Raw genomic sequence first — 12,719 nt, 5'->3', positions numbered from 1 at the left:
GTCATCGGCAAGTGGTCGTTAACGTGTTGCTCGAGAGCTTGTTGATGTAGGTATTTTTTTAGACGGTGATTGGTTGAGACCAGCTCAACTGTGATTTGTGGCGCGTCACGCGTCATCAAGCGTCGGGCGTCCGTTTGTAGCTTCGTGACGCCGGCTGTCAGTGAAAATGGCTCGTAGTCCGTTTGCCGTGTCCCCCGTATAGCATTATGACATATGCAATACATTTTGTCAACAACCCGCAAATGTGAAGATTGAAACACATGTACAGGAAAATATGAATTAATACGGAAAAAATAGTTGCAACATTTCAGAGCTCCCCCTACATTTCTCAAATGAGGTTGTCGTGGCGGAGCTTCGATGGGGAGTATGCCGGGTATGCATAGAGGAAGTGCATCAGAGGCAGAGTAGTGTAACTCAGTGACAGACTTTTTATGGGTTTATAGTCCGTATTCACAGTAAACCTAACCTAACATAAAATATGAGAAAAGAAAAAAAGGAGGAGGCACTCTGATTTAATCATGAACATTTTACATCAAGACCACAGAGGAAACCTTGTTTCTCTCCTCGTCCGATTTTCATCTGCCACCTTTCTTTTCTTCCTTTACCCTCTTTGTTCTCCTTCCTTTTATCCTATCTGCTTTTCTCCCTCCCTGACTGCTGCTCTGTCGGTCTCTCTCTCGCTTGCTCGCTCGCTCGCTCTCCCCCTGTCCTCTCTAGCTGAAATAATGAGAGTGTACCAGGGAGCTGTGTGGTGATGGGCCGATCGATGATCCCTGCTCCAACAGGCTGAGACGAGAGAGAGAGAGAGAGGGAGAGAAAAACCCTGCAGATAGTCAGGGAGCCGGGGGTAAAGTGGAGCAGTGAGATGCTGCTTTTTGGAATTATTAGATGCCTCGTAGTTTGAAGGGAAAGATGATCATTTCTAAAGCCTGACCAGTGACCACTGAATTAATTGGATTCCATTTTAAAAAGCTGCCTGATGAAGTGATAAGCTTTAGAATTCAAAGTCCTTCAAATGTTGTGACTTTGAATAATTTCACCTTCATTGTCGCCCCGTGATATATACGTAAGCAAGTTTGATAAATATCCGATGACAAGCATGTCGTCTTGTTTGAAAAGCCTTAAAAAGAAAAGTAGTCAATTTAACCTGACTGTCTCTCAGCTAAACTGCTCTAATGTTTGGATCCAGCAACATTTCGCTCAGTGAAATGTTTTTTTTTTCTGCCTAAAATTAAGAAATTACAATAAATTTGAATGCTTTTCCAAGCCGCCTTAATAGGCTAGATTGATTCAGCTTTCGACACTCATAGGTCTTGAATCCTCCACGGGCTCATCTTAGACTCGACAGTTGATCCATAAGTAACTCTGAGCGATCTAGTGTATAGATCCCTGCTATGGGACCAAGGAGAGCCAGGGGTCAGTAGCTGTGCTGAATGAGCAGCAGGTGCATGCATGGGAGGGGGGGGGGGGGGCCGGCGGGTGGCCACTGAAATGAGAACAGATTGTACTAATCCATATGTTGGAGTGCGCTGCAGGCAGGAGAGCGCCTCTGCTGATGAGGAGGGATTGCCAGAACATTCCGTTTTTAGGTAAGGTACAGGTGGTGAGCTGATTCTCAGAAATTGAAATGCTGCTGGTGATGGTGGTGTCCGTGCATTTTGGATAAAAGTTATTCTTTGTGAAAAGAGAATTTGAATTTGTATTACTTTATCAGAACACGGATACAGCTCGGCGAGTTTCACCGACCATTCGCTGTATCTGAATTTGCATAATCATGACTCATGCCTCAACCCTATGGAAGAGGTTGGTCCATCGCCAGGCTCTCGAAAACTCGCATCAAACCGTCAAACTGGGCCAAGCAGAGGAGACATGATGTCCTGCTCTAATCCAGGTGCTTCGTGCAACCTGCTGCGGCTCCGGCCGGCCGTTTCATTTACAGCGGAAAATCCTCCCTCGCACCCAATATTCCTATTTTTTAATATATGTTATGCAATTTAAATAACGAACGCCTCTTCCTGGATTTGATTGACTGCCTGGACCAGGTGTGACATTGACGAGAAGTTTTAAGTTGAACTTTTATGGGCGTCTAAAAGTCACTAGAAGTAAGTGATGCCCAAGTGAGGAGCGCACGCCAGGCGCACTGTACCATGGGACAACGTTGGACTTGCTGGTGACGCGTTTCTCGATCCATGTGATCGAGGCCTTAGGTAACAATTCTCTGTGAGTTTGTCTCTACAAGCAAACTCCTTTCACGTTGCACACAGTCATTTGATCAATTGTTAACATAAGATCTATTGATTAGTGTAGCTTTGAATTAGTATCAAGTCTTAAAACTGAGGCCGAATCAGACCGAAAGTACATCTTGAGCAAGACATTCATTGCAAAGAAGGTTAGAAGTTGTGGCCTGCAGAGAAAATGGCTTCTAATAAAGCCTTTTTATGCTGATTGAGCGCACCGCGCCAGCTCAACCTGTCACAGACACATTTGGAGGAGGTTCACGTCCCTGCTCAGAGACGGTAATGAAGGTGTTGCCGGTCCTCCGCAGGTCTCCAGCAGCGCCACCCTGGAGGGCAAAGGTCAGCTCAAGTTCACCTCGGGCAAGTGGAGCCCCCACCACAACTGCAGCCAGCTCGCCACAGCGAACGACACGGCCATCCGGGGCTGGGACCTCCGCACCATGAGGTGAGCTCTCCACTTTCTTTCTGAAAATACACCATTCGAATCCTGATATTGATACTTTAAATGGCTATTATTTAAAACAAAGACATTATAAAGACCTCTACTATTTCAATGTATTAATGATTTGTTCTTGAAATATGAAGAAGTACAGATACTTGAGTTGATAAAACCCACATGTGATCACATGGTTAACAAGCAATGCTTTGGTTACATTGAGGGTTGACATTTTTAAAAAGAGCAACATGAGGCATGTCTTCAGTATTAGCATGCACCTGAATTACAAAACAGCCACATGTTTTCCAACAGCCTGCATTTAAATCTGACAGAAGTGAGTCATGTTGGAGTCGCGAGTTAAACTCTCAGAGCTTAATCATTTCAGCGTGTTTACACATAATTACAAGATATTTCAGTGCAGTACATGGAAGTATGCATTTAATTTGACTCATCATACTGAATGGAAGTACTGCAGATGAGTCCACATCCCTTCTGCATATGTGTTGCATATGTTTAAGAAAAGCCCCACTGAAAAGCTCTTTCATTTATACATATATATATATATATATATTAGGGCTGTGAAATGATTACAAATTTTAATCAAATTAATCACAGGTTTCTGTGGATTAATCATGATTAATCACATATTACCGATTTTCTCGGTATATTTTTGTGAGAACAAAAAGATTTATGACAAAAGACGGATATATACATTTAACATGTTTTCTTTTTTTATTCATAAAAAACAAAAACAATGGTGCTGCAACTCAGCAGTTCTTTAGCAGTTCTCTTTGCTCTTCCATATGGAACATTAATATATCTTCATCCTAAACAGAATTCGGGCTTCTTAGCCATTGTATGGTTGAATAAAACATTTTTCTTTTCTTTTTAAATCAAACAGATAAATCTTTGATTTTTTGGAACAGGAACTTCCCATCCAGAAGGTCCTCAGGTTCATCAGAATTATCCATGACTTTATTCTTTGTTTACTGCCCTTTTCCTAGAGGCGGGAATTGCTCCCTCTCTACGGCAACCCTGAAGGGACATATCTTCAACACCAGAAAGGACAAACATGAGACAGTCTGTTACATGTGTTTGTTTGGATAGCAGCTAACGTCTGACTGCATTAGAGATTTTTTGATTGAGACCTGTATGCTTTTGCTTCGATTATTGTTGTGTCCCCTTCGTTGTTGATCTTAATGTTTTGGATATATCCTTCCACTGCATATTGCAGTCCCTTTTGCCTTGATCCGGAGAATATCGCGGAGACATCTAATATATATATATATATATATATATATATATATATATATATATATATATATATAATTTATATACATATCCTCTCACAATTTTCATAGTCGTCACTTTGACATAGAATTAAGGTATCTTATTGGCATTGCTTACAAATGATACACGTTAACTTCATTCACGTATAATACAGCTTTTTTTCAGAATGTAAGTAGACAAGGAAAACAAACCTCTAAGCTGCACATTGCCACGGTTTTGAATCTCTGTGCGTTCCCTCTTGTCTCTATAACATGTTTTGTTTGCATGTGGTTGTCCATGACTCTAATGGAGTGTGCGCTTCTCCTCAGCACATGATAAAGTGTGGCGTGGCGAAACACTAATGTTCCTGCTTGACACGGAGCATGTGTACTACCACACATTAACCTTGTAACTGTAGGTTATCAGCTGCGTGTGCGTCTGAGTGTGTGTGTGCGTGTGCGTGTGCGTGCTCCGTTTGCGTTCCCTGTGTCTCTGAGGTATGTGATGAGTGAGTGTGTACGTGCGGGATCTGCTAGGAGGAATGAGAATCGCCTCGTTATCCACCGCACTGATCACAGCGACGTGTCGAAGAGATCGAGAGAGAATATATTTACAAGATCACAGGCCCGGATAAGATAGTTGAATCATTGATATCACTCCCCATCAGCCACATAACAAATTATAGAGATCCTGCACGCTCCATTTTGGCCGTTCTCCTCCCGCTGTGCTATTTTGAAAGATGCAACAATACTGATTTGGCCGTGGGCACAAAGGGAAGGAGGGGGCGGCAGCATGGGGCTTGTTAGCAGAGACCACAGTCTCATCTCTGATATCACAGTGTACTCAAAGATACCTTGTGCATTGTTTTTTTGATTTCCGCTCAAATTCAGCCGGTATCTTTGTAAACTTTGTGAGCCACGATGAAATTCAAAAAAATAAACTTCATTGGGTATTTATTTAATTACATTTTTTGTAATGAGTAGTCTATCACTGACTCACATGCCTGTAAAGAGGTAGTTAGCTTTTAGATTTGATGAGACAAGGTCATTTTATTCATAGAGCACTAATCAGACACCAGGCCATTCATGGTGCTTTACAGGGGCATAGAAATATATTAGACATGTTAAACATTAGATGTTAAGAAAGCATTAAGTTCACATTTAAAAGATGACGAAAACAGAAAGCGAAAGCAAGCAATTAAATAGCTAGCGATTTAAAGATAAATGATAAAGCCGCAGCAGACTGGAGCCCTAGTTTAAACCGGTGGTGTGAGGTACCATGAGCCCCAGTGCATTTTCTTATTCTGTGCAGCTAGAGAATGTAAAGGGAGCAGAGAGAGGGGGATGACATGCAGCAAGGTTCAGAATCCGACTTATTACATGAGAGCCCGCTCTGCCAGGTGAGCTAGCGGGTCTGCCCAGTGAACCCTATTATGACGGGCTCTAGTGCACGCTGGTTATGAAGTATACACACACACACACACACATCATTGTATCGTCTTGTCAAATGATCAAAAAGAGACTTGACATTGGATAATATCGACATACAGTACATATTCCCCAGCAATCATCATTGCATATCTGTATTTGAAATACCAAAGAAAGTAAAATGATTTATTAAATTAGATTTTTTTTTATAGTTTAGTATATATATATAGTTAATGTAGAATAAGCATAATGCTTTCTCATCGCTACTGACTATTTAACTCCACACACACACACACACACACACACACACACACACACACACACACACACACACACAGTGGCTTGCAAAAGTATTCATACCCCTTGAACTTTTCCACATTTTGTCACATTACACGCCACAAACATAAATATATTTTATTGGAATTGTATGTGAAAGACCAACACAAAGTGTCACACAATTGTGAAGTACAAAGAAAATTATACATGTTTTTAAATTTTTTCCACAAATAAAAAACTGAAAAGTGCAGTGTGCAAAATTATTCCACTGTATAGCAAATGGCACCAATGTTGATTTAAGGTGAATTCTTCTTTGAACACAGGCGTACATCCAAGGTGGTTAAATGAATCCCTTGTAGTCTGATGAGTTCTGGTCAACATACTGTGGGAGGGCCTGCTCTCTCTGCAAGCCTGAGCATTCTGATCCAGTCCAGTGGTAGTTGCTACATTTAATAGCTTGCACTTGCGCATTCAGGTGAAAGTCACAAGTTGACACGGTCACTCGTTAAACTGGAACGCCCGTCACTCTGAAACGGTCAAGATCCTGTCTGTCAAGATCCTGTCTGAAGTCTGTAGAACTTGAGTCCACTGTTGGCGTATCGATTCTGAACATGCAATGAACAGACATTTGGATTCTGCTAACAGTTTTAATTCACTGTTTAAAAGCTTGCTAACTCGTCCTGATGGCTGCGGCGGAATGCCACTTCGGTCGCCAACATGTGCACGCGTATTGATGATGATGTCAAATGTGAAAGGGTCTATTGGTGGATTTAATTGAAAAAAACATCAGCAGGTAAATCAATAATGAATTCCATCATGTGTTTACCTAAAAGACCTAAATGTAAAAAGCACATTTAAAAAACAAACAGTTTAATAGCTTCAGGTGATAGTAAATAATAGGTCTATTGTTTCTATGTTGTACTTTCTTGTCATTCATCCATTGAAGCGATTAACCGAATGAATCCCGGAGGCTTCTTGACTCCCTCAGTCCAAGGTTTTACTCAGAGACAGGCATCAATCGAGGCCACGATGTGTTTGTGTGTTCATGCGTGCACATGTGAAGTGGTTGCGAGTGGAAGGCTTGCAAGTGTGAATGAGCAGTGAGTCAGTGCAGTGTGTGTGTGTGTGTGTGTGTGTGTGTGTGTGTGTGTGTGTGTGTGTGTGTGTGTGTGTGTGTGTGTGTGTGTGTGTGTGTGTGTGTGTGTGTGTGTGTGTGTGTGTGTGTGTGTGTGTGTGGGGGGGGGGTGCGTGTGCGTGCGTGCGCCCCTCTGTTTGAGTAAGCGACTTGCATGTGACAAGTGACCACGTGCTCGCCCCTGTTTGCTCAGGGCTCTGTGTACCTTTCTGCTTTTGTGTGTGCGCGCGTGTTATTGTGTGCTCATGCCACCACCTGCTCGTGCGTTTGTAAGTGTGGGTATGTGTGTATGTGTGTGTGTCCAGTTGGTGTGGCAGCTGTGTGATGGCAGCCTCTCCGCACGCTCCACTGCCTCCTCAGACGACCTCTGAGGTGTCCCCTCTTACCCCCCCCCCCCCCCCCCCCCCCCCACACACACACACACACACACACACACACACACACACACACACACACACACACACACACACACACAGAAAATCCACTCTTTTCTTCTCCTCCCCCCCTTTCGTTCCCGAGGCTCGTCACCCGGTCTGCCAGCCCAATCACGGCCGCCCTGTTCTGAAATAAGGACAGGGAGAACAGCCCAGCAGTAGCAGCCGCCTTTAGTTAGTCATCTAACACCCTGGAGAGGAGCATGGTGTCTTCAGCACCCCCGTCTCCCAGATACACACACAGTGCTTTAAAAAAAGGAAACATTACAAAGATAACACTGCTTATGAAATATATATGGATCCTGTTCTAGTTTGTACTGATGTAATATGCAGCATTATGTAAATTATTCAAAACTCCGCTCCAATATTGGGGACAGAAAGCCGTGTTTAATGGAAAAAATCCAGACACATTTTCACTTCTTCTCAGCTCGTCTTTGTCACTGTACCTTTGCCTTTACATTATTCAGAAATGTAATCCCCGTCGTACAGGGGCTGCTGTTGTGATTTTTAGGCAAAGTCTTTTTCATGAATGCATGTTTTAAAAGGTCCTATTTCACTTATGCCACAGGGTGTCAGAAGCAGCTTGGCAGCATTTCTGAAGAGCTTCATTGATGAGAAATACATGGAAGAAGTTGACATTTTTACAGGGAATATGGCGGCTGTCACAAATTTGAAAATATCACACAATATTTATAAAATATGCATCAGATTCCTTTTACAGCGGATCGATGTGATTGAAGTGATGAAACTTCAGAGCTTCCAGTTGGGACAAATAATTGGGGTTGCATCTAGACAAAATACAAATTAGAGAAGTGCACTCAGGTTTGTCTGCCTCGACCACTTCTGTAACGTTTGATTGAAAGAATACAAACGACAGCTCCCATCTAGACTGCAAGCGTATCAAACGCACTCTCATTGTATTCTATGCAGCTGTCCGTGCAGCTAAACTGCAGTTCACTGTGTAATGCTGCGTTCACACCAAACGTTAATCTGATTCAACAACGGCAGGACGTCAGTTATGACAGGAGGAGCATCTAAATGCTGATAGGCTATCGCGCCGCATCGTCATAGGATTTTTTCGCCGAAGTTGAAATTCGTGCGAATTTGCGTCACACAATTTTATTGTAATTGTAAGTGACAAATAATGTCTTTGATTTTACAGACCCCCTCAAAATGTTGCTATTGAGTCTTTCAGGGGGTCTCAAGTGTCAATCAAGAGTTCTTGGACCCCCGAGACCCCCCTTATTTTGCACACTGCTTGCTACTGGCTCGATAAGAGTAGTGTTGATTCAGCGGTCAATGACAGTATAAAACAATCAAGTTTTAGAATATGTATAAGTCAATAGAATATGTTTTCAGAAAGTGTGAATCATTTGAACCGCAAGAGGTCCTTTGAACATACAGTCATAAATGAGCACAACAAATATTAGGCTGGTGGGCACTGTAGGACACAAGATAAGCAGTGGACGGACAGAACAGAGATGCACCATGCACACACACACAAACAAATACATAATGTCCTGGTGAAGAAAATAAAAAATTCATTCATGAACTATAAATGAATCAACACAATCTTGCTCAATGCGCTCAGTGGATTATGGTGGCTAATGTTAGCTAATGTCAGCAAAGATATAGCTGCATAATAGATATCACGGAAACAGTTTGCTGACTTTATGAACTTTCTAAACTGTGCTACCCCTGTCAAGTATTAAAGGGTCGGCGCTCTTTGATGAAGCCCATACAAACTAAACCCAGATATACACATTTTGAACCACAGAGGTCAAATGGGAGCATGCAGTGTGTCCTTATTAGACGAAGGTGCATAGGTGTTGCACATGAGTTTGAAATTGGAAAATTGTTGATGAACCATGCCGGTCAGATGTGATGATCGTAGCCTGCATGTGTCAGTCATAGTTTATACCATAAAATGCAAGCATGAGAACACCAATGCACGGGTGCACAAGTAACAATTCTGTCAAATGTCTTTGTAGAAAAATTATGAAAAAAAATAGGGTTGTGTTAGTTTTAGGGAAACCAACTGTGTGTCATTCTTGGCGCACTGGGACACTTTGAGCCTTTGAATAATATTAGGCTAGCTAACAGACATGGAGTTCTAGCCACTAGGCATACAACTGTGTGTGTGTGTGTGTGTGTGTGTGTGTGTGTGTGTGTGTGTGTGTGTGTGTGTGTGTGTGTGTGTGTGTGTGTGTGTGTGTGTGTGTGTGTGTGTGTGTGTGTGTGTGAGAGAGAAACATGCCTGTCATTGGACATGTCCTTCCACCGCGTCTCTCCCTGAATTCCCTCTTGGATCGACAGTTCCAACAGGGAAGGGGCAATACACACACACACACACACACACACACACACACACAGAGCTGTGTAATAGCTGTCACGCTTGCGGCCATACCATGCACTGCAGGGTGCATACTGAAAAGCAGTGCAGTGCTGCAGTGAAGCATGGCCGCTCTACATGTCCCCCTGTGGTGTGTATTGGTGCATATGTGAGCAAGAGGAAAGAGGGGGGGGGGGGGTCACAATGAGCCCACATGAAAAAAGAGAGGGAGAAAGAGCGTAAAAGAAGGTGGAATGATTGATAGTGGCGCTGTTGGCTCCTTCACAGTGCAGGTTGAAAGCCAGCTGTCTGCTGGTACAGACGAGTACTAGACAGCATCAAAACCCGTCACCCGGGCAGACGATAGAGGCTCCTGATCACACTGCACGCCTGCTGACCCAAAAAACCCAGCCCTTTACACTCCACCAGCTCAACAGATGTGGCGGTGCTTCAGCGTGCCATAATGATAGGTTTCCCAAGGTAAACCATTATTCAGAAAGCCCTTTCCATCATATTTTATTCACGTATTCAAATACGGCACCATTATGCAAAAAGTGTTGCCCATTAGGAGTATCGTATATCACATTCCAACGCCGAGCCATTATGCAAAAGTGTCAGCCGTTTGTTTGAAAATTGCGGGGTTCCATATGCCGCTGTTGATTCGAGGGTGACCTTTTGAACCCGGCGACTGTCAGATCGATTCTCTGTGACATTTTCACTTGCTCCCCAGTAGACACCAGCCAGACATGAAACTGTGACTCTCATAATGGTGCATTCATGACCTTATGCAAACCTTGAAATTAAAGAATAAAAATGAGTATAGAAATACCTTTTTAGATTTGTGATGCCGGCCCACCACCCCTCTTATTTGCTGTTGCTGCGCCTGCCAAGCTCTCCGTTCTCGCCCGCCTCATGTGCACTTTGCAATGATGGTTTAATGGTGGCTGGTTTACCACTTGAAATTCTTATTGAAATGTTGGGTACTTGATTTCAGATGGAGGTAGACATAAGCAGGCTTTTCATTCCGTGAGTCTTCTATACCTTTTTATTGTGCTAAAAAACACCTTGATCCATATAGGATGCAATATTCTGCCCTACTCTGATTGGCTTACCCTGATATTCTAACCCTAAACCTAACAGACCCAACCAACGAAGGCAAAGAGTACTAGACAACAAACAACAAAAAAAGGTCACTTGGCTGGACTTCAACCTGTTGTGTGGTAGTTATATGCACTCCAGACATCAGCATGCACGCAATTATGGCAAGGGAGTCTCTTAGTGGTTGTTAAGTCATGTGACCGTGGTGTAGTTTTGCTTCTGGTAATTGTAATTGTGGTGTTTATTAGCATATAAATCATAAATGTTTGTTTGCCACAGAGTTTATTTACTGCAATAATTCAAAACTAAATGGAGAAAGCCCATTGGCTTTTTGTTGGGGGGAAACAATGCAATGCTGACTTTCGGGTTGGCCTACATAAATACGTCATCCCTACAGTACTGAATTCATTCGTTAATTCCAACAAAATGAAGCGTAGGGGATGTAACCATATTTTTTTAAAGTTAATACCTAGTTGTTATATTAGTTTTTCATCAACTTTTGTGAGCACTTCATGCTAACCATCAATGCTAACCATCACCAAAATAATTTAGGCTGCTCTATGTAATGATCCCTTACTTTTGCACATGGGGAGACACTAACCCCCCCCTCTCTCCCTCCCTCTTACCTTCCTCTCTTTCTCCCATCTTTCTTTCTCTGCCAGCTCCATCTCAAAGCCAGGCTTTAATTTTGATCAGCGATGAAATGATTGCTCTCCTCTTTCGATTTTTCTTTTCTCCCCCTCCCTCCCCTCAGCAGTTGTCATAGAAACAGAAGTTTGTGCGTGACTGTGAACGTCTGTGTTCCAGTCGATCCCCTCAGCAGAGAGATTTATCACCCGGGCTACGCCAGGGTGTGTGTGTGTGTGTGTGTGTGTGTGTGTGTGTGTGTGTGTGTGTGTGTGTGTGTGTGTGTGTGTGTGTGTGTGTGTGTGTGTGTGTGTGTGTGTGTGTGTGTGTGTGTGTGTGTGTGTGTGTGTGTGTGATGGTCAAATCTGTGCTCATATGTCTACCTTTGTAGCTTCCCTCTTACACACCTAAGTCTCCCTCCATATTTACACACAAAAGTATTTTTGTGTTTTCCCAGTTTTATGTTTTTATCTGTGTGGGCCTAACAGTGTGTGTAATAGGTCCCCTGTCCCCTCATCAACCCCCCCCCCATCACACACGCTCACACACTCTCAGCCTCGCCGGCTGGATGACTTGAGTTTGAGTGTGTTCTAATCCTCAGCACTCGTACAAACACAAACACACACTCGCACACATCCGAAACAGTCCCAGGTCTCTCTGCTATTAGCGGGGGGGGGTTATACGTGAGTTTGTGTGTGCGTGCGTGGAGGGGGATTGCTCTGAGACACCAGAGAAGGAACGAGCGAAACTAACCCAATTTCCTGCTCCATTTCCTTTTTCGCGCGGCGGCCGCGTCCCATTCCACGGCGGGCCGGGTTGAACACCAGCCACCCTGCAGCCCGGGGTCATGCCTTTTACCTCGGAGTCACACACAGGAGAGGGAGGGAGCACTGTAAATAAATCATGCGCTCTGGCTCAAAATTACACATTCAATTTCTATTTTGAGTGACCTGTCTTCCTTAAAATCAGGTTCCATAAATGTAATGAATAAATAAGTATTCCAGAAAGCAAGTGTTAATGCTTAGGAAGAAGAAACTGAATATAAATTGTCAGCTTAATATAAGTTGGGAAATATGGATAACATTTTTTATGTTGATATCAATTGAGAAATTGAGTGGTCCTCATGAATGATAGGACCCGTAAATCATCTTTGGACCAACACAGTCACCGGCATGAATGAATAACGTCACTAACATTGTTTTTCTACTGCTGATATAATACGCCTCAGCGACGTTTGTAGCCACTTTTTAGAGCTAGTGTTACTACCTACCTTCATTGGAAAAGAGTTGGCTGGATTTTTTTAGGTTGGATCATTTTTTTTAATCTATCTTACTTTTGGATGTTTCTCAACATTACCAACCCTAGCTTTAATGTAGCTAAGATGAACTTGCATTTGGAAATCCTGCCTGGGGTAGTTCTGGAACTACTCCGCAAAAGAAACACACACA

General features: G+C 43.0%; 1 protein-coding gene across 1 annotated transcript in view; it reads left to right on the top strand.

The window, feature by feature from the left end:
- Positions 1 to 12,719, top strand: part of eipr1 (EARP complex and GARP complex interacting protein 1) — a 54,842-nt gene that overhangs the window by 30,162 nt on the left and 11,961 nt on the right. Inside the window, exon 6 of the mRNA XM_079174142.1 lies at positions 2,546 to 2,682. Within this exon, the coding sequence (XP_079030268.1) occupies positions 2,546 to 2,682 (137 nt within the window). The remainder of the gene's footprint in view (positions 1 to 2,545; positions 2,683 to 12,719) is intronic.

Source organism: Pholis gunnellus (genome assembly GCF_910591455.1).
Source record: "Pholis gunnellus genome assembly, chromosome: 15".
NCBI classification, from domain to species: domain Eukaryota; kingdom Metazoa; phylum Chordata; class Actinopteri; order Perciformes; family Pholidae; genus Pholis; species Pholis gunnellus.
Note: the sequence above shows the minus strand (reverse complement) of the source record. Positions and strands in the feature narration are given on the sequence as shown.